This window comes from Molothrus aeneus, chromosome 19 (genome assembly GCF_037042795.1).
Source record: "Molothrus aeneus isolate 106 chromosome 19, BPBGC_Maene_1.0, whole genome shotgun sequence".
NCBI lineage: Eukaryota > Metazoa > Chordata > Aves > Passeriformes > Icteridae > Molothrus > Molothrus aeneus.
The window spans coordinates 5,539,714-5,566,543 of NC_089664.1; the positions used below are offsets into that span (position 1 = coordinate 5,539,714).

The 26,830-nt window shown below is 45.9% G+C and overlaps 1 protein-coding gene across 1 annotated transcript in view; it reads left to right on the forward strand.

Annotated features, from left to right (window-relative positions):
• Positions 1–26,830, forward strand: part of EEIG1 (estrogen-induced osteoclastogenesis regulator 1) — a 36,877-nt gene that overhangs the window by 881 nt on the left and 9,166 nt on the right. Inside the window, exons 2-7 of the mRNA XM_066562929.1 lie at positions 604–1,234; positions 19,569–19,689; positions 20,015–20,044; positions 23,546–23,662; positions 24,139–24,185; positions 26,644–26,795. Coding sequence (XP_066419026.1) covers positions 1,089–1,234; positions 19,569–19,689; positions 20,015–20,044; positions 23,546–23,662; positions 24,139–24,185; positions 26,644–26,795 — 613 coding nt within the window. The 5' untranslated portion in view covers positions 604–1,088. The remainder of the gene's footprint in view (positions 1–603; positions 1,235–19,568; positions 19,690–20,014; positions 20,045–23,545; positions 23,663–24,138; positions 24,186–26,643; positions 26,796–26,830) is intronic.

Sequence of the window (26,830 nt, forward strand, 5' to 3'; positions counted from 1 at the left end):
CCTCCCTGGTTTAGGTGTTTTGTAAATGTGTAACGAAATCGCTGTCTGCAGCCCCAGATCTGAACTGTGCAGGGCACAGCTCAGTGCAGAGCCGGTGGGAAGGCAGCATTCCCGGTGGGCCTGGCCATTGGACAGCCAGATGACCTGATTTGGTTGTTATGCTGTGTAATCTGGAGCAGGCTGCTTGTTTTTTTCCCCTCTCTGCTGCTTTCTCCATTTATAAGATACAGGTGCTAACACTTAGGGCTGGTTGGAAATGCAGGAGAGAAACATATTTTGCATTTCTTGAGACGGCTTTTCCTTCCTCTTGTTAGACTGCACATTAGAATGATCTTGCGCTGTAAACTGCTTCTAAGTATGATGACTGAAAATAGAGCAAATTTTTATTAGCTGCTTTACAAAACAGAAATTACAAGGAGGATGACAACAGTGAAGCTTGCCCTAGGCAAAAAGGGGAAAAGAGGATGTTGGGGCTGGACTAATTGGGGCCATACCTCTTCAGACTGGAATGAGTCTGGACTGAATATTACCTATCCAAACAGGTTTTAGAGCAGGAGGAGTCCAAGACTGGCTGGAACTAATTTACTCATTTCCCTCCCAAAGGCTGACCCAAAGACCTGTATCAAAGAGTTGCACAAGAGATAGAGACTGGAAGCTCTTTGAATGTGCTGCCTGAAGACTTAAGGCCTCTCCTGGGACTTGAGATGACTTCTCACAAGAGATGCTTTCAGGAGGGGCTGTGCTGAAGACACAGCACTGCAGCCTCTAACTGGGACAGCTCCTGCTGGTCTGGAGCTGAGACCCAACTTCCCTCCTTCCCTTTTCCCTTGGAGATGTTGCAGAGATTTAATCTGACCTCTTCCTGCTCACCTGAAGCCTGCCGTGGCGATGATCCCACAGCCAGATCCGACCACCAAAGAGAAGAGAATCGTGCGTTTGAGGCTGGGCCCTCGTTGTAACTGAACTGGAATCTATCCCTGCTTCTGCTCCCACAACGACTGCCCTTCCTCTGCTCGCCTGTTTGTCCTGTGAGCCACTTCTCCCTGATCTTGTTTGGAATTCCTGAGCTTTCCACGCTGAATTTGCCCATGGCTTTCTTGATGAAGAAGAAGAAATTCAAGTTTCAGACAAGTTTTACTCTAGAGGAGCTGACTGCTGTCCCCTTTGTCAATGGGGTTCTGTTCTGCAAAATCAGGCTGCTAGATGGAGGAGACTTTGCTAGTTTATCTAGCAGGTAAGACCCTTGTCTGCAGACTTGCTGCCTGGCTGTGCTTCTTTCCCTGGTTATTCTTCCCTTGAATGGTTTAGCATATGGCAACCACTTGCTTACCCCTTGATGGGATTTTAATAGTTCTGTTGTAGGGCCCCACATGCCCTTTCATTCCCCAGAGCAGGGGAAGTGCATAGCTGAGAGCTCTGAACCTGGGTGGTGTTGGCTGATTCGAGCTGGATTGAATTTTTCAGAGGTGAGGGGAGGGAGTGGGAGGTCACTCTGAAAGGGGATTAAATCCTCTCTTCTCTCTCCCCCTCCTCCTTGCCCAAGTTCTCACACACTGTTTCAAATCAAACCCTGTTCTGTATTGCCTTCATGCCTTATTTGAAACTTAACTCTGTAGGAAACTATGTCTAAGCAAATCAACCCTTCCCAACTGTGCTCCCCCCTTTGATACTGAATTTCTCTTCTTGGTAAGGGTGGAAGTAGTTTGTTTTGCATTGTAAGTTGCTGTGCAAGGGAAAATTGCTGCCTGCAGTCAAAGTTGTCAGTGTTAAAGACCCAGTTTATCTCCTTGAACTGATGCCATTGCATTTCCCACTTCAGAGCAGCAGTGTTTTCTATGTCATGTTGGAATCCTTCTGCTACACATATTATAAGGTTCTGCCATCCTCTATTGGCATTTCTCTGCCTCCTTCAGGCAGGTCTGTCCCCACTCTTGTTACTAATTGCTAATAAAAACTTGTTTTGTTTCCAACTATGCACACAGATTATCACGAACAGTATGCAAACACAAATTCCATAACAGCCCAGACTTGCTTTCTGCTTCAAAATATGAAGGAAGCCTTCAGTGGCTTTCAAAACTTGTTTTTTTACTTTCCTGAGTGACTGCTCAGTTTTAAAGGCACAGGATTAATTTGTGCTAGCTGTTAACTGCTTTATCCCAGGACTAAAGCCTGGTTGGGTCTGGTTTTCCTCTTTGTAGTGCTTTGTACTGGAGCAATTTCTCATTTCAGGAGAGAAGATTTTATTGGGCAAGCATAAAACATTTCTGTCTTGCAAACAGAAGTGTTAGGGCAGTGCTCAAAGCTTGGGTTTTTTTTTTTTTTTTTCCAGAGGCACAATACAAACTCATCTGAAGTCCTTAGAAGCTGAGGGTGTGGAACACCTCCAGAAATGGACTTTGAATTAATTTCTCTTTTGAAGAAAATCTATCAAAAGAGCTTTTCCTTAGTGTTGTCCCCTGGGGCTAGATCCTTGGGTTTGGTGGAAGCAGTTTATCTAAGGAATTCAAACAGTATGTGAACTTGGAAAGAAATTAACCCTTCCACTTCCTGCAATAAGTGGCACTGGAGGGTGTCTCAGGAAAAGCTGTGCAGGGAAATGTCCATGTCCCTCTCCTTGCTGTCCCTGACAGCAGCTCCTGGGAGCCATCCCTGGGGTTTGCTGGTGCTGCCAGCCGTGTGGGTTGTTTTCTGAGCTGGCTGGGGTTCAGTAGTTCGCTCAGCGTTGCAGATGTGTTCCAGCACCAAAATCAACTGTAATTCAAAACCAAACACATACATAGCTCTGAAACGAGCAAAGGCAAAGAGGGCTGGGGGGTTTCCCGCCTTTCCAACCTGTCTGTGCTCTAACTGAAAGCACATGGAAACCTGTTCCTGCTTGAAAAGTTATGGGTCTCAGTGGTATTGAGTCATTTGACCTTTTCCAAATATTTTTTCCCTGTTGCAGTTAGAGAAACTTCAGGAGGGATGAATTTCCAGAAGAGTTACTGTGTGGAGAGGCTCCCAGGTCATGCCTTGGCTTTGCTCTGTGCTCCTCTCTTCATTTCTATCACCTTTTTGATACTCACTGGGAAAGGTGAAAGGAGATACTGTATATGTGTTCTGTTAGAAATCTATAAGTTGTTTAGAGTCTATGATTGTTTCTCTGAAACCAACCACTTCCAAAACTGATTGGGTTTGAGGTTGTAATGTCTGGCAGGTAATCTCTTGTGAGCTGCTTGTGTCCAAAATCTGGTGTTTGCTCTGCAATCGATTTGGGCTTCTGTGATCTGGGCTATCTGGAGGTCTGTGGCTGTGATTGAGCTGAGCTGTAGCTCTTCATGACCATGAGTTTTCACAAAACTGGTCTGAATAATGTGTCCCCTGTCACCTGGAGTCTGTAAACTGAGGTTAGAAGTAGGTATAGGAACTCTTCACAGGAAACATTAAATCAGTTTTTGTAGTTGTCTTGTGGAAAGAGGAGTGTGTTATACAGGAACCTCCAGAGACAGATTTTTCAGGTTATTTACAATAAGCTTACTTGACACCTCATGCATGTCTGTGGCAGGAGGTGGGAATATAAAATTCCCAATGAGTTCCAGGTGACACTGGGATCATTTTGACCTGGGGGCAAGGCAGAAGGAGCAGCCTGTGCTGCTGGCTCCCATCAGCCTGTCCTGGTCCCAAGTCCAGCTCAGCCTGGGTTGCACATACAGAGCTGCCAGAGCCTGGTGCTCTGTGTCTGGTGGGACACACACTGGGCTGGGACCCCCTTCCCAGACTGCTCACTCTTTTGCCTGGAGGGGAACCTGTCTGAAATGTGTTATGACTAAATGCTCTTAGGAATTCAAGGATGTCTGGAAAAGGTTCAGGTCCTGTCAGCACATTTAGCTTTGGGGATCTGCCTCTCTTGGGTTTTCTGGTTTGTTTGGTTTTTTTAAAATTACTGTTTTCTTGCAGGCAGGTACTCTTATTTCCAGTCTTCCTATGCTCAGGCCTTGCATTAAACTATAGGTACTTTAATGACTAAAGTTTCAGCTGCAAGTATCTTTTGGCTTGTCCTTTCCTCTCCCTTTGTAAAGTTTCCTTAGGCTGTTAAGGGCTTCTGAAGAATAACACTCACAGGTTTCACTTTACAGTGCTCTGTGTTAAAAGCATCTGTTGTGTCTGTGGGTTTATCACCTTGCAGTTGGATTACAGAAGTTGGGCATCTAAAAAGGCATCTGAGCCAGGTGTAGGCCAGGCAGATGCTGTATTTCCCAATATATTGAGAAGTACCAATATATTCCTTGAATATTTTTAATCCAGATACTTAAATAGCACAACCACCAGTGAATTCAGTTGCCTCCCAAGTATATTTAAAAATAGCACGCACAGAGAAGTAGGGATGTATTCATGGCAACCGTTTTTGTGGAGCAGGTGGGCGGCTGCATTTTGTACCAGTCTGAAGCTTTCTGGGGGGTGGTGCAGCTTTGTTCCTAGAGAGATGAGCCAATAAATTCATCAGGCAGTATCCCATCCATGGCTCAGCACAGGCAGGAGCCTGGGTGTCCAAAGGAGTGCCTAAAGCTACAGGCTGATGTAGTAAGTTCATGTACATCTTTGGGTATCCCAGAAGAGGAAGACTCAATTAAATTCCCCCTCTCTGCTTACAGTTCATGTTGAGTGACAGCCAGATGCTCTTTGCTTGCTGCTGAGTGATTTCTGGCTCTGTGTTGGCAGCGAGCGTTGCTGGCACACAGTGTGAAGGAAGTGGAAAGCCAGGTGTTATCCACAGACTCCTGACACCTCATCCTACATTGTTCTGTTAGCCTGCCAGGAGTTTCACTCTGGTATTTCTGGATTTGAAGGAAGGGATTGTACTCTGAAAGGCCCTGTCTGACTCTAGAGGAAAGACTGTTTCGCATGAGTTGAGCAGCTTTGAGGGCATTTCCCACCTTCCTCATTGTCTTCTGAAGGCACCTTCCACTGTATTTTTTTTTTGAGACCATGCCTTTCCAAGCATCTGCAGCATTTCAGCTTGGTTTTCTGATCCTGGCACTCATTGCAGCAGTTTGAAACAATGACTGTAGCTTGTCTCCTGCAGCCCTGCCCTGTTTGCATGTGGGCTGGATCTGGGAAGACCTGACCCTGTTGGGGTGGTCTGACCTCCAAGTGTGTCAGTGCTGCAGCCTGAACCCACAATGTTCTTAGCCTTGCAGTTTTTAATTGAGTCACTATGAAAGGCCATTTCCTGCACTGCGTATTTGATTTATTTTTTGTGGGTGTAAAGCTTCATCCAGAATACCAGAGAAACACTGATATTTGGGAAGGCACCTCACACTGACAGCTCCCTGTGCACTGAGGTCAGCTTTTGTGTAAGTGTGGCTCTGTCATCATCGTGTAGGCACAAATGAGCTGAAGCTGCTTGCTTTTGGCAGCTGGTGGGATAAAAAGCATCATAATGCCTTAGTGATAAACAGAACTTATTCACTACTGTGGGGCATAAATAAAGGAGTAAAACGTTGCCCTATTAATACAGGGCTGGTGACTGAAAACATTTTGTGAAGGGAGGTGCAAGTTGTGCCACCTCCAGAATGCAGCTCTTGGTGGTGGGAATTAGAAATCAACTACTTCACTGTCTTTACATAAATAGTCTTTGTGCCTGACACTTCAGGTAATTAAGCTGACCATGTTTAGCTTTTTCAGACCGGAAAATCGTTAGCTGTTTGTTTAATCAGGGACTGAAAGACTGGTTCAGCCTGGTTGAGATCTGAATCTTGACTACTCTTTGCCTTAAAAAGCAAAAGTTAGGTAACTAAATACTTTCTTCTAGAGTCCTCAAGAGGGAAGAAAACTGGCTGAAGTGAAAAGGGGATCAAAAGGGGATCACTTGCTGAGTGCTGCCTTTTGATTCCAGTGGGATTGTCACAATTTAGTAGAGCAAGGAACTTGATTGTGACTTCAAACCATTCTCCCATATTTTAGGACAGTATGTGCTTGGCTCTATCCTCTGCTAGAGCATGTGGTGTGTTAAGGCATTTTAAAGATACTTTTGTTGCAAATGTGTCTGGAAATGCAGACCTTCCCTACATGTACAAATACTCCTATTATACAGATCAATAGACTTAGTTTTCATGTTCCAGAGCAGCTTCACATAACATCCTTCCTTCCTGGCAGAGCCTCAGGAATAGGCTGGGGGTGTTAATGGAAAAGTGATTTGAAAACAGCCTCTAGAAGTGATTTGCAATAAAACGTGACCTATTTCAAGATTATATTCAAGCATAGTACCTGCAGTGCCTTGCATTCTGAAACAAATACAGAGAAACTAGACAGCAAAGATGACAAAAAGGGGGTTCATTCCAGGAGTGCAGCTAAATGTAGGTGCAAGTTGTGAGAGCAGAAGCAGTGAATGAGGTTTAACCTCTCACAAGTTGAGAGTGCTGGAAAAATTGCAGAAGTGTTGGAGCACCGCAAAGTCGCCGGCACAAACCATCTTAAGTTGTGCTTTGAGTTTGCAAAGCACTTTTAGCAGCAGCCTTAGTAGCAGCCTTTCCTGGCCTCTGGCTGCTTCACCTGCAGGGTGTGACAGATGCTTTGTGCAGGCTGATTTGCTTTGTGCTGTGCTTGCCGCTTCCTGTCACCGGTCACCGCGTCGAAGCCTGTCACAAGACTGGCAGGATTACATTCAAACCTTCCTGCCATGGGGGCTGTATCCTGTTGGGTAAAGAACAGTCTCTGTTCATGGCCTGGCTCTGTCCTGGCTGCTGTGGCTGAGGCAGAGGCTGCTCTGCTGACCAGAAGCTGTGATGTGAGGCGCTGTAAGCGATACGCTGTGTGTGCAGCATCAGTAAATACGGTCAGATACAGGCGGCTTTCAAACTTCCCCCTCAGCGCCGACTCTGAGCTGGCGTTGCTTTGACAGCTGACTCTTAGCAACAGCCTTATCTGTGTTACTTAAGCAGCCCTTGGCCCAGAAAAATTACTCACTGAAAATTAATGTTCTACTGGGAAACCGGGGCTCTGTGGCCCACTTAATTTGCAGGGTGACAACACCATCAGTTCTGGCTGAGAATCAGGGTAGGTAGGTGAGAGTGGCCCTGTTCCTTTAAGGCATGTATTTTTTTTCCTGAAATACAGAGAAAGACCTAAAGGGCTTCCAGTCTCTTTATTCTTTGTGCTCTTGAGCTGCCATTAGTGTTGACTCTAGCTTTGTAGCTGAATTTCTGAGGAATTCAGGCGTGCCTTGGGCAGCCTGTGGTCTCTCTGCACAGCAGTTGGTATTTTAATAGGCCATAAGTTGCCAGTGGCAAGTTGTTCTGTTACCAGTCTCTAGATAAATGAGGCAGGTACAGATTTTTTTCTTAGTATTATTTTATTGCAGGAAACTACATCTGGTAGTGTTTCAGGAAAGAGGCCAATGTCTTCTCAGATCAGAAACCTCCCTCACTTCAGGCCTGGCAGTGTGGGTTGGAGAACTCTGCAGCATCCACCTGTGTGTGTGGCTCTGTGAGGCCTCATCCGTGCGAGGACAGGCGGATGTGGCTCTGTGTGTGACCTCCCTTCTTCAAACAGGATATGTTCTGCATCCTCTGTGGGCTGCCAGCTCTTCACTTGCTTGCAGCCTACTCTGAAATGGATCAGAAATTATTTCATAGCTGGGGTATTTTTTAATAACCAGAAGCCTTTAGAAATTCCCTGGACCAACATTTGGATCTGCTTATTTCTTCTGTAGCATCCTGTGAACGTGTGTCAGTAATCCATGCTGTAAAGGTGATCATTTCAGGTGTTATTTCAGGATGTGTCAGCCCACCCCAGTACCAGCTGCTTGCCCTGCAGGGTGAGAGACTTTATTTTTTTCCTCTTGCAGTTTATTCATATTGTGCCAAGTGCACTTGCTGGGAGACACGATGCACGTCGCTGTTGTAACTGCGGACTTGGCATCACGATCCCTCTGGTACCATACAGTGGGACTCGGCATCTCATTTTAGTGCCTGGGTTTGAAAGGCACTTCCCACTAGACAAACAGTTGTGCCAGTGTTCACTGCATGAACAGCCTTCTTGTTTGGTGTATTTTTAATCTGATGAGCAAGAAAGGGAATTGTTGTGCACGATTCGAAATCGCTGATTGTCGTGGATGTCATTGTCACGTGCTTCACATGGGTCACCCCTGTGGCTCAGTGGATTAGGCCAAGGAGCTGGGGTGGAGTTATGGGGATGAGGAAGACAATGAAGAGGAAGCACATGGAGACTAAAGGATTGGGAGGAGGCAGGTGTGGGAGAGACAGGATGTTCTACATAAGCAGTAGCATATATAGAGGCCACACTCCCTGCGGATAGCGAGTAGCTGAGCTGGCAGGAGAGCAGGATTATGCCTTTCCTTTGGCTGGATTTATCCTACCTCATTGGTGAGAGGAGGCCTTGAAGGAGGTCCCATGTTGTAGTAGGAGATAGGATGAAGCTAAAAATACTTTTACTGCTGTATGCTGTACTTTAAGTAAGAAATTAATTCTGTCTGTTCAGCCTGAAAGCACCGTCAGTGCTTACATGGAAGGAAGGAAGAGAGTGTGTGCATTTACTGTCCTGGAAGGGCTAGAAAGCTGCAGCACTAATTAGTAATGCAGCTTTGGAGACCTGAAGAGGTCATGTGGTTGGGTTTTCTTGTTCTCTGTCTGGTCACTTTTTTCCAGTCTTTAAGGGATAATATTGTTCATCAAAATAAAAATGCAGATGGCCAGGAGAGGAGGAAGGAAACACTTCTTTGGAAAAAAAGCCTGGCGTAGGGAATTTTTTTTTTTACCTGGTGTTGTGTCAGACTTTGAGGCTTTATCTGTGCTTGAGACAGCAGAGGTGAGGTGGGTATGGCATCATGGTGTTCAGTGGGTTTTTGTTTGCATCTGTGTAGGCTGAGGAGAGGGTTTCCAGTCTAGTTGTGTTTCCATCATGCCTATTTTCCTGCTAGCTCCCATTCTTCCCATCCTCACTTAGGCTGTGCCTGCATGTCAGAGAATGTGAGGGAGGCCTGTAGGATATTTATAATTCAGCAGTTTTTCCAGAGCTGTTAATGCTCCATTGCTCTGAGATGAAGCAATCCCATTTGCACTTAGGCAGCCTTGCTGTAACCAGTCAGCCCTGGCTGGTGCAGCCTCCTGCCTCCAGACTGAGCAGCAAGGCTGAGCAGAGGTAGTCTGCTTGCCTGTGTTACAGATTAATTATGCATAACCCCTCTGCAGGAAAGCTTTGCCTGGCTTCTGTCAGTGGCCTGTTCTGGTAACACCAGGATATTGCATCTGTATAAATGTCAAATTCTTTCAAGCACAGTGCTGCTCGTTTGTACTTCAGGAGCCTGCAGTGCTCTTTGCTGCAAGGGAAACTGTGCTGTGGAGGAGTGAATTTCCTACAACTGTTGCTGTGCTTTGCTGCCTTTCTGCTTTGTTGAACACCCTTTTTGTGCTGGATAGGGAGTAGCTGATGTGGCTCCTGTTCTCTTTAAGGTCCATTTCTGATGTAGGTTTGTAGTGATGACTTTTCCTGCTGTAAGTGCAGCTACATCTGTTCTCTCAAAACACGCCTGTTGTTTTCCCTCCAGAAGTGATGCAGTACATCTCCAATGTCATTTGCTCTCAGCAGGGGAGAATCAAGGGAGCATGTCTGAATACAGCTTGTGGTGACAGCCACACAGGAGGTAAAGCCTTGCTGATCCTCAGAAACCTGTTCCTGCAGTGGGATCCTATGCTCACATCTCCCAAGGCCTTAACCAGCACTTGCTGCTGGCATTAAATGCAGAGCTCTCCCAGATTCTGCTTTTAAACAAGATGTAATTTATGAAAGTACCTTTCTCTCATTAGGACAAGTGGCACCATGAGATATTGGTCGTTCTTAGAGAATTCTGTTTGTCTGCAGCTCTGGCTCCAGAGGAGAAAAATCAGTTCTAGTTGCTGTGTCTCAGACCCTTTTATCTCCCCTCTTGCTGGCTCTGACACTGAAACTGGGGCAGAAGGGAAGGGAGAGTTGGGAGAGGCTGAGTTAGGAGTCCCAGCCCATCACCACTAGTACAGTGTTGAGTCAGGGGTCAACAAGCTTTGCTCAGCAGCCTCTTCTCATCTGCAAACCTCTCCTGCTGAGTGGCCTTTTTGCTGATAAACACCAGCTGTGATAGATATTGATGGAGGGGACAGAGGTTCAGGGAAAACATGTTTGAACCTTGTCCATAAAACCAGTCACCTGGTTTGTCCTGCTGAATGGTGCCTCTACAAAGGAGCCATCCCAAAACACCTGTGTTGGTCCTGGAATAAAAAAGTTGCTGTTAATATATTAAAGCCCTTCTCCTGAGCTATTGTATTTGTTTTGAGTAAATGTGTACTCTATAGAAATGACTCATAGGGAAACACGTCTGAGCATGGCTGGGTGTTACCTCTTGGGTAACTAAACCCACATTTAGCACAGGGTTGACTTGAGGCAGCTTATTTACTGAAAGACTCTTCAGCATGTTCGAGCCAAATTGCAGTGATGTTACATCATACTTTATTAATGAAATTATTCCAGAAATGAACTTGGCCTCATGTGCAGGCTAATTTGCACTATAAAGACCTCTCTGGTACAGCTACGTTGGCAAACTCTCCCAGTTGAAGCAGGGTTGATATTGGCAAAAAAGTCACTTAACTATTCTGGCATCATTATGTCTTCACGTGCCCTAAACCTGCCTTAGAGGCAAAAACATTTGTGTCTGCACTCCACTTGTGTTAGTGATGCTGTTCCTAGTCTTGTGTTGATTCCCTCTGAGTTTTCATTTGCCATTTTTGCTATCCCAGCAAAGCCTGGGCCTATTGAATTGACCCATGTTTGGATTTTTTTCATATTTGGGGGCAAGTGTTGCTTTTTTTTGTTGGTTTGTTTGTTTTTTAAGGTAGCTTTTTTTTCTTTATAAGTAGCTTTTTCTTCATAAGAGCATCTTGTGTTCAAAGCTAGCTTTCTTAAAATACAGACTTGTAGCCATGTCTTGTGCCCTGTGAGGTGGGCACATTATCAGAGTTCTCCTTGGTGGAGTTTACATTGCTGTCTTTCTTCACTGAGAGTTTAAATTTAGTCAGCAAAATCCAAATCTGGAATCTCTCAGAATGACAGCTAACACTTAGGGGATGAAGAAAGTTTATAAATATACACCAGCAATGGATAATCAGCAAATCTTCATTTTACATCTGTGCTCTGCCAAAAGTGAAAAGGCTTTCGAGAAAAGCCGCACTGTGATACAGAAACACGTATTGGCTCAGAAATTTACTGTATTCTACCTTAATCTTGTAAGCATCTGTACAGAGCAAACTTCAGAGTTTTTCTGAAGTGTTTTGGACCTTCTGAAACTTTAGGTCCTCGATCTGTTAGAACCAAAGGGGAAATTTGAATTGTGGTTGTCTAAAGGGCCAACAGGCCCTGGAAGAGTTGGGATTTTCTTCACCCTGTTTCAAACTTCGTGGAGTTTACTATACAGTTGTTGGTAATGAGCCTGAACACCCCTCCTTCTGTGCCTTCCACCCCCCAGTAACAGGGAATTCTCTCAGCTTGGTTCTTTTCATGTCCCTGTGAGTCTAGCTGGCTGGACGGGAGGCGTAGGTTAGAGTTCATAAGAGGTAACTTGGTTAAGTTGCCCTCATGCCTGTTTTATGCACATTTGATTGTTGAGTGGTTGTAGTCGTGGAATGAGATCTTAGAGTTAGACAAGTTCTTCAGAGTGTGGTGGGTGTGAGCTGCAAGGTAGCACAAAGCAAGAGGAACAACGTGTGTGAGCCAGGCTGGGACCACTGGCACACAAAACCCTGAGTGTGGAGCTGGTGGCTGACCTGGGCAGACCTGCTCTGGTTTCTTCTGAAAGTTAAATGCTTGTGGATTTGCTTCTGGGAGGAGAGCACTGGTGGTGGGCTTGGCAGCCTGGCACATGGCTCATTCTTGGCTAACCCAGCTCCAACAGAGTCTATCAGAACAATGGAAGTAGGAGTTGTGGGGTGACTCAGTGCATGATGAGAGTTCAAAAAAAGCAAATGCGTCTTTCAGCATTCAATACGCACGTTATTACAGACTTGTGCTTTAGTAACTGACTCATCTATCCAGTTATTCCTTTCTTTACACTTAGGAGTTTGGTAGTTCTTTGCTTGTGATGTTTTTGCTCCTGGCACACATCCCTGGCCTCAGACCAGGAAGAGCTCGTGCTCTGTAGATGTGGCAAGAAGTCCTTGGATATTTGTTGCTTTGGGTTGGTCTGCCTTAGCACAGTGTGTAACAATAGATTGCATAGCATTTACTGTTACACTCCCTTCTTGGATTTGTTTTCCTGATGTCCAGCTTTTCTTCTTTGCTTCCAGATGACAGAATGTAAATTACAAATACCTCAAAGCAGAGTGGCTCTGCTGGGCATGTCCAATCTTTAAACTGCCATGTACCCATCCCTTGCTGCTTGAAGCCAAGTCTGTTAGAATTATTTCTCCATGCTTTCTCCCTGTTCCACCCTTGCTTACCCTTCCAAAACTTATCTGACTTGTTCTATAACTTAAGTTCTAAAGGGTCATTTTTCTGTGACTTACTTTCTCCATTTGGCACAATTTTTGTTTCCTTATGCAGCTTTTCCTGTAGCACTTGGTCACCAGCTGCATGTGATTTTTTTAATAACCTCCATTGTTTCATTTCTTATAGCATTTTTAACATAATTCATGTTAGGAGGAGCTTAAGAGTTTTAAGATTTAGATACAAGGAGTGGTTGGAAATATTTTTTCTAGAATAACTCCCAGTGGTTTGGGAAGCCCTGAATGTACTGGAGAGCCTGGCTCCCTAGTGCAGTGATCTGGAGTACATGGGATGTGCTGCACTGGAAAGCTCTTGCCTGTGGGACATAGTGCATGAGGTGCAGCATTTCATGTCTGTCACTTCCAAAGACACATGTCTGGGTTCATGTGACTGGAGTGCAGACATAACTGAATTACTTTCAAGGAAGCTGTTAATACACAACTAGGGATGCTGATGCTGGAGGGTTTTGTTCTGGTGATTGACTGACTGCCACTCCCATTCTCCAGGAGGAATTATCACTTCCTGGCTTGTGCTGGTGGACCTTCATCAAGACTGATCACTGCCTTGGAGGGAGCTGTAACACACAGTTCCAAAAATGTGCTTTTCAGAAATAGGCTTTTCTGGAAATAAAGATGGTTAAAACCATCAAAAGTCAATCCCTTGCCTGCTAGATACCAGCTTACTCCTAAGGATGATATCTAAATCATTCTTTGAATACTGTTTTTATTTCATGTTTGCCTTATTGTTTTTGCTCCAGTTCTTTCCTCAGCTGCCTTTCACATACTCAGTGCTGTCATCATCGTCCCCTGTCCCCTAGTGAAGCTGCTTTGACTGTTCCTTAGCTTGGTTTCTCAGTTGTGGCTGGAGTTTCTTCCATTAGCTTTTTTTGGTTTTTTTTTTTTTCTGTACATTTGCCATTAATCCTTTTTCCTGTATTTGTCTCATGTCCAGTCAAGTAGGGATTAGGCAGCCTGTGCTCTTAACTGCATCAGTGGAATCTGGTTTCCTGAGCTGACTTTCCCCTACTCTTCCTTCCCTGTTCACTCCTCCCCAGCTGCCAGTGAGCAGCAGGAGTGGATATATGTCCATCTCCTGCTGGGAGACAGCAGGTGAAGCCCTGCAGAAGTTTTGGAGCTTGCCTTGTTCTCCCTCAAAAATGCTGGGTTGTGCAATTGGCTCATTTTAAAAGCATTGGTGTACATGTTTAGCATTTAGGGAGCCTTTCCAAATCGCCGCTCTGGTGCAAATGAAGAACTGAACAAGTGTAAGCTGATGCCACAAGAGAGATGAGGGTAGCTGTCCTTCTTCACCCTGGGCCATTGGAATGGGTTTGCTGGGAGTTCAAAAGTTAATTTTGTGAGTAGCTTGGTAGATGCAGTGACCTTACTGCTGAACCCTTGTTTAAAACACTTGCAGTGAAACATCCAAATAAGACTTGTTTCAAATGACAAAGGCTTGCTTAGTTCTCTCAGTAACACAGTCTGCATCATCTGTCTCTGAGCCATTTTTCCATCATAACTGCTCATGTCTACTGAACAACAACCAGCACTTGTCAGCTGGAGAATACAGGGTTGTTTGCAGAGGGGGACACGTCCAGCTCCTTGGGCTGGCAGTTGTTCTGGCCAGTGATGTAAGCTCAGGCACTGCAGAGTGACTTTATTGTTGGGAGTTCCCTGCAGCCCTTGCCCTGCTTCTGCTCAGGGAAGGCAAAACCCCTCTGTGTAAACTTGCAGGGCATATGTCAGCCTCCAGGTTAGACTAGGATTGCATACATTGTGTATCCAGCTGGTTTTAATGATGTTCCCCAAGGGATATGGTGTGTCACTTCTCAATTTTCCTGGCATGTGTTCCCACTGAGCTTCCCAGCACCTATTGCTACGTTGTGTTTGCTTCTGCTTTCCTACCTATGCTTGACAACAAAATGGAGCAGATGCTGGCAGCCCTAAACTTCACTGATGTGACCTGTTCCTGTGGTGGCTGCCCACAGTGCATTCTCCTCACTGTGCATTCTTCTCCTTTTCCTTGCCAGGCATCTGGATGGCAAAGCCTCAGAGCTGTATTTTTCTTTAATAACGTGTGTACTGCCATGAAGTGCCCTGTCCTAAGCCCATTATTTGGAGATAGCTGCAGGTTCTGGATTGTAACTCTAAAGCAGCTAATGGCTAAATGAGGGCTTGCTTTGTATTACATATGTATGTTCACCCACTTTTGCAATTCCTGTGTTTTATAGGCAGTGATTAGGCATTGTTTGTGGCAGGACCTGCTGTGTTTGTAGGATGGGATATATTTTGATGTGCTGTGAACAACGGGGTGTTCTGGTTCCTGAACATCCTAGAAAGTCAATTTCAAAACACACTTTTCAGGGATTTTTCCTTGCACTTAGCAAAGGTGTCTCCTGCAGCTTTGCGCTAGATAACCTAGTTAAAATAGTAACTGTCTTCTCTGGAGCAAAATGCAGGATTGTTCCAGGCTTTTCCAAGCTATGGGAGTGTCAGTGATTCTGCTCTAATTCAGCCTTTGGAAGGGCTGGGGATTAGATGGGACTGTTTTAACTGTGTCTCTGCAGATGAAAGCAGAGCTCTGTAAAGAATTGGTGTAGAAGATGCCTTTCAGGTGCAGTCTGCTCAAGTAACATGATATTTTGTTTCTCTGTGATTGAGGGGATTGTACCTGCATTGCAGGGATTGTGTTCCCTTACTCCCCGAAAGACACACTGCTGGTGTGTGTCAGGGCCCCTTGAAGAGCTGTTTTTCACTGCACTTAAAAGAATCTGAGCTGGGAGTTGGCTTGGCAGCCTCTTTAAAATGGTATTATCTCTCCTGTGCCTTATCAGATAAGATGCTGCTGCTCCTGCTGCAGTGGTGAACCAGGGAGGAGGGTGCAGAGGACAGGTCTGCTGAGAGGGGGATTAGTTCTGCTTGAAGGCTCTGACATAGATCCACATCTCAGAAGGGGGACAGTGAGCATGTGGACTGAGCATCAGAAATAGGAAAGCTTACCCTTCCCCTCTGTGTAAGGAGGAGGAGTAAATCTGAATAAGAAGCTCTTTGTGTGTGCTTATCTCTACTGTCCCATTTAGCCTGAGGTTTTCCCACATTTGCCCCATACATGAAACATCAGACTGAGACACATTGCTCTAGTGAAACGTTTGACATTAAAAGCTATTTTTTTGTTGCTACAGCCCTTTCAGTAAGGCTGTGGCCTTTTTATGACACTGTCTTATGTGTGACAACTGCCATAAAGCAGGAGTGAAACATCTGCTTTTCTAAATGCTTCAGCAAGACAAAAGTGTTTCAGGGGGTGGTGTGTTGGAAGGTTGATACCCACAGCTCAGCTCTGAGTCTGTAAATAGAAGTTTTAATCTCTGCTCTAGTGTTTCATTAGCTGGGTTTTCATGTGGGAGAGAGGTTCACAGTGTAGCCCAAGATAGCATGGGTTGAATATGTGGCCTTTTTCTAGAACTGTTTGCTTTACCAGCTTGAATTCAGAGCGAGCCATTCAGAGTGCTGGTCTGTCCATGGCACTTACACCACAGCTGGAAAACATCTCTTCTTTAAGGCCTGTTTGTTGTATGTTTTCTGCCTGTCTCCAGAGCTGTGTGTGAGATCTCAACCCAGAGTGGCCTTGGAGGCTTCCCTGAGTGTTTGCCTCTCCAAAATCAGGCAGAGCAGTGGGTCCCTGCTGTGCATCATTCCCATCACTTGACTCTCACCATGCTATGGTGAAGCATCTTCCAGCTGCTCTTTTCCTGGTGAATCTTCTCTTGAGAGGTAGAAAGAGGGATGCAAAAAGCTCTTCCTTGAGCTGGAGGTAGATGAGCAGCTCCAGGATTAGAAAACCTCACAAAGCTCTTTGCAGAACTCTGCTTTTCACAAAAGCTGCCACAGGATTGCACTGGTTTATTCTGAGGAGGTATATTTAGGTCTGGAAAGAGTAATTACACAGCTTTGAATAAGTCTGAAGTCAGAAGAGGGCAAAGCTTAGTTTGGCAGGCATTCAACCTTCTGGGAGTCTTTTTGCAAAATGATACAGGCAGCTTTTTTAAATAAAACTTCTGAAGACCCGTTAAATTGGCACCTAGACCTGGCATTGGTGTGAACTATTTCTGGTTCTCCAAATACAGAGTGACACTTAAAATTAGACACTTCTGGTTTTAAGCTGTTCATTTCTCCTTTACTTTTAGTTGCCTTGTGATTAGGATGAAAGAAAATTTCCCTCAGTGCAGCCCTCACCATGCTTCTTGGGTGTTATTTTTTGTTTCTGTATGAGGGTTCATAATTGTACATCAGAGAATATTCCAGGGCTATATACAAAACTGCTCATCATCTGAGTTCTCCTTTTTTTTTTTTTTTGTCCCTTTTTTAGTGTTCTCTAATTACCAGCCTAACTTGAAGGGAGGTGGGTAGGCAAAGCCCATTTCTTCTCCACCATGCCATCTTTTGGAAATGTGGAACTAATTTTTTAGAGTTCAGTTTGAAACAATAGAGCTGTTGCTTGTTTGTCTAATGACACAGATCCAGCCCCCACCCTTTAAAATAAAAAAAACCAAAAAAGGTTGAAATTCATTATTGAATGATTGTGAAACTTGTGACTGGAAAGCAGCTCTGGATTTTGTCTTATAAATTCCTTCTTGCCATGTGCAGACTGTTCCAAAGGCACAAAACCCCTAAGCTGTGTGTGCACCTGCAGCTGAGGTTCATGATCACAGTGCTGTGGGTAACATAACACCCCCAAATCCTTTTCCTAATCCCCTGCACTGTGTGGTATCTACAGCAGTTCTGGAAAGCCAATGTACATCCTTAATAAGAAGCAGAATGTCTGTTAGAGGAGCTTAGGCTAAAGGCAAATTAGCCATGGAGCTCTGGATTGCTAATCAGTACTTTTTACCACGTTTGGAAGTAATTAGCCTTCATTGGACTTAGCAGCATCCAGCAGATGCTTAATCATGGCTGCATTGAGAAAGGAGCAAGAACTCCTGAGTAAGGAAACTCAACTCACATGCTGGAGCAGCTCTTGATCCCACTGGGGCTCCTGCAGCTCTGGGAGCCAGGGATGGGCTCTGGGAGCTGGAGGGAGCATCCCATGAATGCTCTTGTCTGGTCAGGGCTGGGAGCAGGGTGTGCTCCAGTGTGCTGCTGGCTGACTGAACAGCTCTCACTTGTAGCTGCCTCCCAGCAATCCCTTGGAGCTCTGGTGTCAGTGGTAGCTTTAGCATTAGCTTTGCTTTCTAGAAAAGAGCAGTTCCTTTCCAAAGGTGACTAATGCTCCTAAAATATTCAGTGTTTCCTGCAATCCCCCTGTACCTGCCTTGTGTTCACAGGTGGTTTTCCATTCTGTTGCATACCTTTTCTCATCTGTATCTTGAGTTTTTCCTTCCTTTAGGCCATTTAAGATGCTTATTATTGAGGCAGGTTTAAGGCACCCATATTTGAAATGTAGCATGCTTAATTTGGCTGGCATGGTGAATATTTTATTACAGACAAAACCTTTTTAATCCCTCTGGATGTGTTTCTTCCTCCTGTCTGAGAGAGCTGGGGTGAGTTGGGTGAAGTAATGAGAACCAGATCTCATCTTGAATTAATAATCCCGGATTCAAAGGTATTTTTGGCACTTAGATGTCTCACTTTTTACTGACTTCAGTAGTGAGCCTGAGTTCTGTCTGGAAGGGATTTAAGTTCTCTACCTTAAAGGAATTGTTGCTTTCTGTTTTCTCTTGTTTTAAACAGGGATGATCAGCCTTTATCTGCATTACAGAGGATTACAGATTTCAGGTTTTTGTCAGTTACTCCTTTTCTGTTCTCTGTGTCTCCCTTGCTTGGCACATTTGGTCCCACAGAACATCTTGGAGGACCAGCAGGGACCTCCTGGCTCAGGATTGAGTCCCTGGCTCTGTCCCCTTGGGCTCACCTCGAGGTTGCCCTAAGGGAATGTGAGCCACAGCTTCTTCCCCTTCCTTCCCAGGAAGAGTGGAGACACTACCAAGGCTGATCACTCTCCCCTTTGCCACCAGTCCCTTTGGCCTGGGTCAGATGGTGGGAAGCCTCCCTTTCCCTGCTAAAGCAAACAGTTTATCAGCTGCCCTTGCACCTTTGTCCTGTGCTAGGAGGAGAGATAAGAGTCAGACTTGCTTGCTCACAGCTGTCAGCAGTGCCTTCCCTTCCTCCCCTGGCCTCATCACTTGAGAACTGGACTGGCTGAGGGCCAAGCTCTGAGCCTGTAGAGGCTCAGTAGGAAAGGAAACTAGAGCCCTGTGGAAGGACCCACACACCTTGTTTCCAGGTTCCTTTGAATCAGCTTCCTTGGAAAGGTAAAATCCAGCTTCCCCTGAGGGCTGTGTGGAAGCCAGAGCTGTAGCTGAAGTGATTCCTGCACTCAGGAATGCTTCTTCTCTTCTTCCTGCAGGCTCAGGCTGTGCCAGAGCCATGTGTTCTCCACTCAGCCTGGAGATCAGGATGGTCTGCTCAGAAGCTGTGCAAGCAAAACCACCTCTCCCCTGGCTAAGCCCCTGCAGGATTTGAAGCAATGTTTGCTTGGTGTGACCCTGTCTGCTTGCACCAGGAGCATTTCCACATGTGTTTTTGTCCTCCTTTAAGCTGGCCATCCTCACTGGCTTAGTGCCAGCCCGAGGAGCAGGGAAGGACAGGCCATCCAGGACACAGAGCACTTTGCTGTGCAGAGGCTGTACAAACAGACATGCTGGAGGGAGATAAGCTTGTGAACCTTCAGCCCAGTTCAGGTGTGGAGATTTGCTCCATGCAGGCTGGACAGAGAATGAGCTAAACCGGCTGAGCAGGAAATGTCAGAGCTTGGGAGAGTTTTGAAGGCAAATTCTGTTGATGAGATGATTAGTATTTCTGTAACCTGGGTGGATTTTACCTGTATTGACTAGTGAAAAGTTTGATGCGAACCTAACACCTTTGTGTGGTTCAGTTTCAGGTGAAGCAAGCTGCTGCAGAGGATCTTTACGGGCTAGGATGCCAGTCATTAAAAAAGATACCTAATAGCTGGTCTTGATTTGGCTTTGTACCTTTATTTGATTTTTTTTTTTTCCATTCTCACAGAGAGGAAGTTCAGGAAAATTGTGTCCGCTGGAAAAAGAAATTCACCTTTGTGTGTAAAATGAGTGCCAACCCTGCCACAGGGCTCCTGGACCCCTGCATCTGCCGAGTGTCTGTCCGCAAGGTGAGCACCCAGCTTTGCTTCTGGCAGGGAGCACCACCAGTGCTGTACTGGCAGCTGGTCACTGGCTGCTTTTTGGCAGCAAGAAAAATTGTGTGGACTGTGGTGGGAAGGAAAGATTGTTTGGGACAGGATATGCTGGAATAGAGCCTCTCTCTCCAAGAAGAGTCCTTGGTGGAGGATGGGAATGACCAAGGTGGTGGTAACCCTTGAGAGAGAGGCTTGTGAATCCTGAGAGAAGATTCCAGGACTGAGTAATGACTTTCCCCCTGTTGCCCCAGCACATATAATAGCTGCTTTTCCTGTTTTGTTTTGTTTCCCAATATAGGAGCTGAAGGGCGGAAAAACCTACTCAAAGGTAAGAGCATAGAAAGGGCAAATATAACAGAGTGAAGATGGTCTTGTCTCCTGCTTGTGCTTTACAGCCATTAGAAACCAGTGGCTGCTGAGTGGACCAATCTGGAGAGATGTTCATTAGTTCTTAGTTTGAGTCTGAGTTAAGAGATTTCCCAAAAAACTCGACTTGCTGGGACAGGATCCAGATTGCACTGGATATGGATTTGACATGGGGGTTGGAGAGATGATCTGCATGTCCTCAAACTTTGGGGAAGTTCTGAGTCACATCTGAACTCTCTGGCTTCTGGCAGCATGTCTCTAATAAAGAAACAGGCTCCAATTCTGTTCTGCAGAGCTGGCAGCCAGCTGGGGCAGGCACCTCACTGCCTCAGGAGAGCAGGCAGGAGCCTTCAGCAGAAATCACTGCCTGCCAGAGCACAGGAGACACCAAGGCAAAAGCCAAATGGATCAGCAGGGATCTTAGTCTTGGTTTGTCTTCCTTGCATTCTCTTGCCTGTGCTGTGGGACAGACAATGGGCCACCCCCTTCTCCTCCTTGTGCTGGATCAAGAGACAATGTTGGCTTAGAAGCTGAGCTCACACAGTGCCCAAAATGATGTTTGTTTGAAAATGAGTCACTGCTGCTGGCTTCTAACAAACAGATGCTTTGGTCACACACAGCCATGTAAGAATTCCTTCTCATCAAAATCCTTTCTGAGGCCATGGAGGCAACTGGATGTGAAAGGTCTACTGCAGTAGCTCCTGTGTTCTGCTGTGCTGGGTGGGAGAAGGCAATATGGCTTTGTTCCTTTTTCATTGCTAATTAGGACATGGTCTCTAGGGCCATCAGTCTCTTTTTCACTGAATTCACACTGTGGGAAGGTTATTCATTCTGCAGGGCTGCATGTCCAGGGAGAGCAGCATAGCTGGAAGAAGAGGTATAGCAAATGCATCAGCCTTTGCCTCCTGCAATGTCCATCCTGAAGCTTTCTGTAGGATTTGGGAAGGCAGAATTAAAGGAGGCCTGAAGGCACGTTTCTGTGGTGGAGTTAACCTGGAGACCTTATTCAGGTCATGTTCTAACCTACTTCCTTTTTGCTCAGTCTTCAATTGTGTTTAGTGGCATTTAACAGAGACTGACTTCCTCCAGCCCAGAGCTGGAGACCAAATCTCAAGTACGTGTTGTCTCTTGGGCTGGTATCTTGCTTGGTGAAAAAGACAGATGTGTTCTCTGAGAAGATGATCTGAAGCAGCTCAGAAATGAGCGATGTCACACCAGACAAGAGCGATTGCAGTCTTGCCCAGTGGACCAGGCTTGTTCTAGGCAGGTTCTCATGACAGAACTGATTTGGGCTTCCTAATGTTTCTAGCAGAAGTCTGTGGTAGATGTCTATGCAGCTATTTTCTCATTTTACACCACGAGTCACCACCTTTTTAAACTATCCTAATTCAGCTGAGAACTCCTCCAGTCACAGCAGCAGATGTAGAGGAAGATGAAACTTGTGAATGCCCTCTGTACCTGGCATACCTCATGCCCATGAGCAGGGAGTGAGGGTGATGGGGCTGTTTGTGCTCCAGGCAGTTTCCAGTGCCTTGCACACCTTGGGGTTTGACGTGAATGCCACCTCAGTGTCAGGGGTGACAGGGCGGAAGGCGACAGGAAGGACTGATAAAGCAGAAACTCTTTCCCTGAGCTGGGAGAAACACCATCAGCTGGCTGGAAAACTGAGGAAACGATTCTGGAAGGTTATATCTGAAAACATCCTTTTGTTAAGGGATCTTTCCTCTATATACTGGGAGTCTGCTTCCTGAAAGAGCTTCTGACCTCAGCACACTGTGGGCTGCTGGAGGGTTCTCCCACACTCTGTGCTCCAGTGTTGGTCTCCTCTCAGAATTTAGTGCTGTGCTGGAGGAAGAGGGATCTAGGTCTGGGCCACCCCTGTGCCATGCTGTTCTCCTGGTGTGGTGGTGCTGTGTCTTTGTCACAGTGATGGATTGCATCTCCCTCTGTGGCTTTCCTCTGTCTTGTTTATCTCTGAGATATTTTTTTTCCTTATTGGTGAATAATTAGCAAACAGCATAGCCCTTGGCTAGAAGAGACAGAGAAATTTCTGCAGCAAGGGCTGAAGAAACACTTGCATTAAAGGAATTCTTAAGAAGTGAGAAGAGAGGAAAAAAGGTTATTTTTTTTTTCCTGATAAAAGGTTCCCTCTCTATCCCACTTTTTTTTGTTCATTAGCCATCAGAAGTTGCCCTTTGAGGATGGGATGAAGAAAGCAGCTACATTAATCTTGCTGCTGTTTCCCCCTCAATCATATATCTTGATCAGACTGTGATTCTTGACTTGGAACAGTGGGAGCCAGGGTTCCTCTGGCAGTGACTGTTTTGTGCTGGGACTCTCCATTAGCTTCCTCAGCTGACAGGGCCCCACAATTCCATAGGATGGTGCTACTGTTGGGGCTCTCTGCTCAGCTGTCAGCAGCAGGGCAGAAGGGATGTGCTGCAGAGCCCAGAAGGACAGAAGGACCTGCTGCTGCTGCTCCACCTGTGTTCCCTGCTCCCCTGGGAGCTGCCCTGCTGCCGCTGCTGTGGCGCAGATGCTCCACGCCTGGATGCTTTGGCCACCTACAGAGTACAGCATGTCCTGCTGATCACATGAGATGGGACACAACTGCCTGCTGTTCATAAAGCTGTGCATAAAACAAGCTGTAACTTTTTCTTTGAAACACTGTGTTAATATACCAGGGATTAGGGCAGGAAAACAAAGGTGCTCTTCATTGTGTGTGTATTTACTCTGGAGGGATCGGTGCCCTTTTAAAAAATGCGTGTGATCTTCAGCTTTGTCACCTTCCCTGTTTGCTTCCCATTTGTTAGAGAAGGTTTAGAGAGCTCACAACTAAATCTCTCCAAGTATTTCTCTTCCCTTCTGCGTGTCAAACCAACTCCTTGCTGGTTAAACCTGAGCAGTGTTGAGGAGGAGCTGCCCAGCCCAGCAGCTGCCTCTGAGGGGTGAGGCACAGGCAGTGAGTGCCACATGGCTCTGGGCCTCCAGCTCCCCGTGCCCGTAGTCTGTTGTTTTTGTCAGGATGGTGTCACTTTCCCCTGTAACAATATCCTTTCATCTCCTGGTTCACATGCTCCACTGCATTCTGGGATGGTCCGATACAAAGAGTGCCTTATTATGTTTGTGTGTGTGTGATTCTGTTTTTTCCACATTGTTGACCTGGTGCCTTCCATGTCCTTGGTTATGCAATGGCTGCAGGCTGGTTAACACTGTCCGGGCCACCAGCACTACTGTACACCCTTCCTCCATGTGGGCTTGGCCTCCTGAAGGCCTCCAAGTGTCCATCTAGCTTGGGGTTAGGAATGTGACCCTGTCCATCCTCAAGAACAGGGAATCTTCACAGCCACCACTCTGTGTCCTGGCTCCTGTTCTCTCCCTTTGGTCTGTGAGACACTGTGTATCCCTTTATGGAGTAATGTCTGTTTTCTCACCTTCCCCTCCATTGTTTTCTTGGCTGCAGCTGGGCTTTGCTGATCTAAATCTGGCAGAATTTGCAGGCTCTGGATCCACTGTCCGTTGCTGCTTGCTGGAAGGATATGATACTAAGAACACCCGACAGGACAACTCCATCCTAAAGGTACAACAGCTAGAACCTACACAGCAGAAACCCTGCTTAGGGCTTTGGGGAGATCACAGCACAGTGCCAGTCTGGCAGAACGTCCTGTTATGTACAGAGACAGGATTTTGCTTTTGTGCTGCTAGACTGACTTGGGAAGCTTCCCATTATCAGAGTTGCCTTTTGATAATTTGGCATTGATTTGGCCAAGCAGTGACCCTTGACAAAAAAATCCAGGAGCAGGAGGGAGGGAAATGTTACAAGGCACTGTCAGCATGACCCAGCTGGTGTCCTGCTGAGCTGCTGCCACTTGGAGTGACTGATGCAGGGATTTGGGGCAGGGAGGGGAATACTTTGCTAAATCCCTGAAGCTGATTTCCCTGGGAAAGGAGCTAGATCTGGCTGATCTTTACACCTAGCCCTTGAGCTCCTGGGTGTTGTGAAGTGAGGAGCTCAGTGCAGCATGGCTGATGATGTGCCTTGTGTCCCCTCTCCAGGTCACGATTGGAATGTCCCTGCTCTCTGGGGACCCCTGCTTCAAAACGTGAGTTCCTGGCTGTACCCTGTTCTGGGCAGACACTAGAATTGATGAAGGGAGGGGAAAAGATGCCCTTGATATTGGGAAGTACAGTAAAACTGGTTGAATCATCCAGAAAAGCACAGCCAGCCAGTGCTGTTAATTGGTTTTGTTCTCTGCTCTGGCTTTCCCAGCTCTGATTATTGCTGTGCACAGTATTTTCCCTGCTGGTGCAACTTAGGTTTTAGAAACCAGTAGATTTTGATTACAAACTTCATGTTTTGCTTGAAGGATGGAATTTCTCATGGCTCTGGGCTTGGTTTCACTGACCTCCAAGAGGAGAAAGGTCAATAAAGAAAACAGTCTTGGAAGTGGACACGCTTCAGCACATACCATGGGGGATAAAGATCTCAGATTGAAACAGCAACAAAAATACTTCAAAGCTGAATCATTTTAATTTTTTTTCCTACAGGGCTCACAATTTGTATTAATTAGCAGAGAAATTGCCGTAATGTGGGGGTTTTTTTATGCATAATGATAGGAAAGAATAAGGACAGTTAGGCTGGGGAGCAGTTTTGCTGCTTAAAGAATTGTTGGTGAATCAATAAATATCCTGATCTCACACCACAGTGCAGCATCACAGTCCCAGCCCTGCTGGGTGTGCTGGAAGGTGTGTGACTGCACAGCAGGGCTGCCATGTGCCCAAAGGAATATTTCATGTTGCCTCCCAACAGAATGAGAGAAGAAAGCTTTACCTTGAGGCCAATTCTTGTAGATCTAATTTTAGGAGCTGGCTTGGAGTGCATAAATTAGCTCAAATTCTTTTTTAAAATGCTGCGTTATTTTTGCTAGGTTTGTTTTGTGAGTGGCTTTTCATAGTGCTGCAGTATTTTTTCACACTTTTGAACCCAACATCAGTGTCATCTGATTCTGAAGAATTTCTGCTTCAGAAGAAAGTGTAATGTAGAAGTTTTGAGTATCTTAAACCATAACTTTATAGCAGTAACAGATGTTCTAAATCTAGGGTACTGGGATGTCTGGTAGTAATATTTTACAAAAATACCTGTTGCTCCTTTGCAATGGAAGCAAGTCCCACCCTTAGAATGCCTGAAAATTGCACAGAATAGGATATAAATATCCATTTAATGTAAGTAGGTTCAGTCTGAAAGTCAAACCTAATTTTCTTGAAGGATTTTTGCAGTCATTCCCACTTTTCCCTTTTATGTTGATGATGTGCAAATATCTAAAAATAGAAACTTTGCATGTGGAATAGTCCTTGATCAGTAGAGCTTCTGGTAAATGACACTCATTAGAGGGTTAGGCAGGAATTAAACTATGCTGGGAAATCACTTCCAAGCACTGATTTTCTGCAGCACTCCATGAACCTTCTCCTGCTGGGGTTGTTGAAAGGGGCAGAGCAGCTGAGCTGACAGACCAAGGGGCTGCTCCCACAGCTGCTGCAGGAGCAGTTTGCTTGCTTAAGGTTGTAAAAGCCTTAAAAACCTGTGAAGCCAAGTCCCCAAAGCACCTGGGTGCATGCAAATCACTGATAAGGTGATTAGGGAGGTTTTTTCCTGGTGAAGGCATGCTGTGAGTTTCCTGAAAGCTTTATAGCCCTTCAGCTGCCCACATTAAATATTCTGCCTTCCAAAATACCGCAAAGATCCCCTCTCATGTAACGTCTTCCCTCAGAGCTCTGAGTGAGACAAAAGATTTTATTTCTCACTCCTCACTTAAAATCCATAATATGATTCTTTAGTTCCAGTTCAGACTTCAGGCTGCAGAGAGGTTAGGGCTCCAACAGGAATATTCACTTTGCCACGCTGCACATGCTGTGGCTTCCACCCAAAAGCACTTCTGGAGGAAGGGAGGGGGCTCCAGGCACTCACAGATCTGCCCTGCAGTCAGCATTTACAAAGGGATGTTGCAGGCTCACAGAATAACCAGAAAAATAATTCTGACAGCTGGAAAAACACTTTAGTTTCACTGAAAAGGAGTTTAATAGCCAGTTAAAAAAGGGAAAGGTTATTTGATTGTTGTAAAAGTGCTCTCATAAGGGGACAGGGTTGCTGGGATAAAAGGTTTCATTTTGGCCAAAGAGGTGTAAGAGAAAGGAAGCTGGACTTGAGAGTGGGACAGCAGCAAACTGGTTCCTGTTTGTGAAGCCAGCTGGGCAGTGGACACATGCTGGGGCTGAAAGGGCAGCTCTGGATGGAGTCCTGGAGGACAGTGCAAGTTCTGAGCCTGTGTAATGAATGAATGGCCCCTTTTTGCCTTAATTTACCTCAAAAAATTGTTTTTTCTTGTAATGCAGTGCCAGGTAGGGATGACACCAGTCTTGCATGTGAGAAAACAAAACCCAACATCCCATTTGAGCTGGTGGTCAGAGGGCTGCCAGCTTCCCCCTGCTGACAAGGGTGGGATGGACAGAATGATGCCTGCTCCCTGCCTGGCAGTCTGTAACCTCCTTCCCTTCTGATTCCAGGCCTCCTTCCACTGCCAAGTCCATCACCATCCCAGGGCAGGACTCCACTCTGCAGCTGACCTGCAAGGGCGAGGGAACCACCAGCAGCAGCAGCTCCTCCACAATTGGCTCCCTGCGCCAGGCCAAGCCAAGAACTGCCATCCTCAGCTCAGGTCTGAATGCCCACCCTGCAGCCATGCCATGCCTG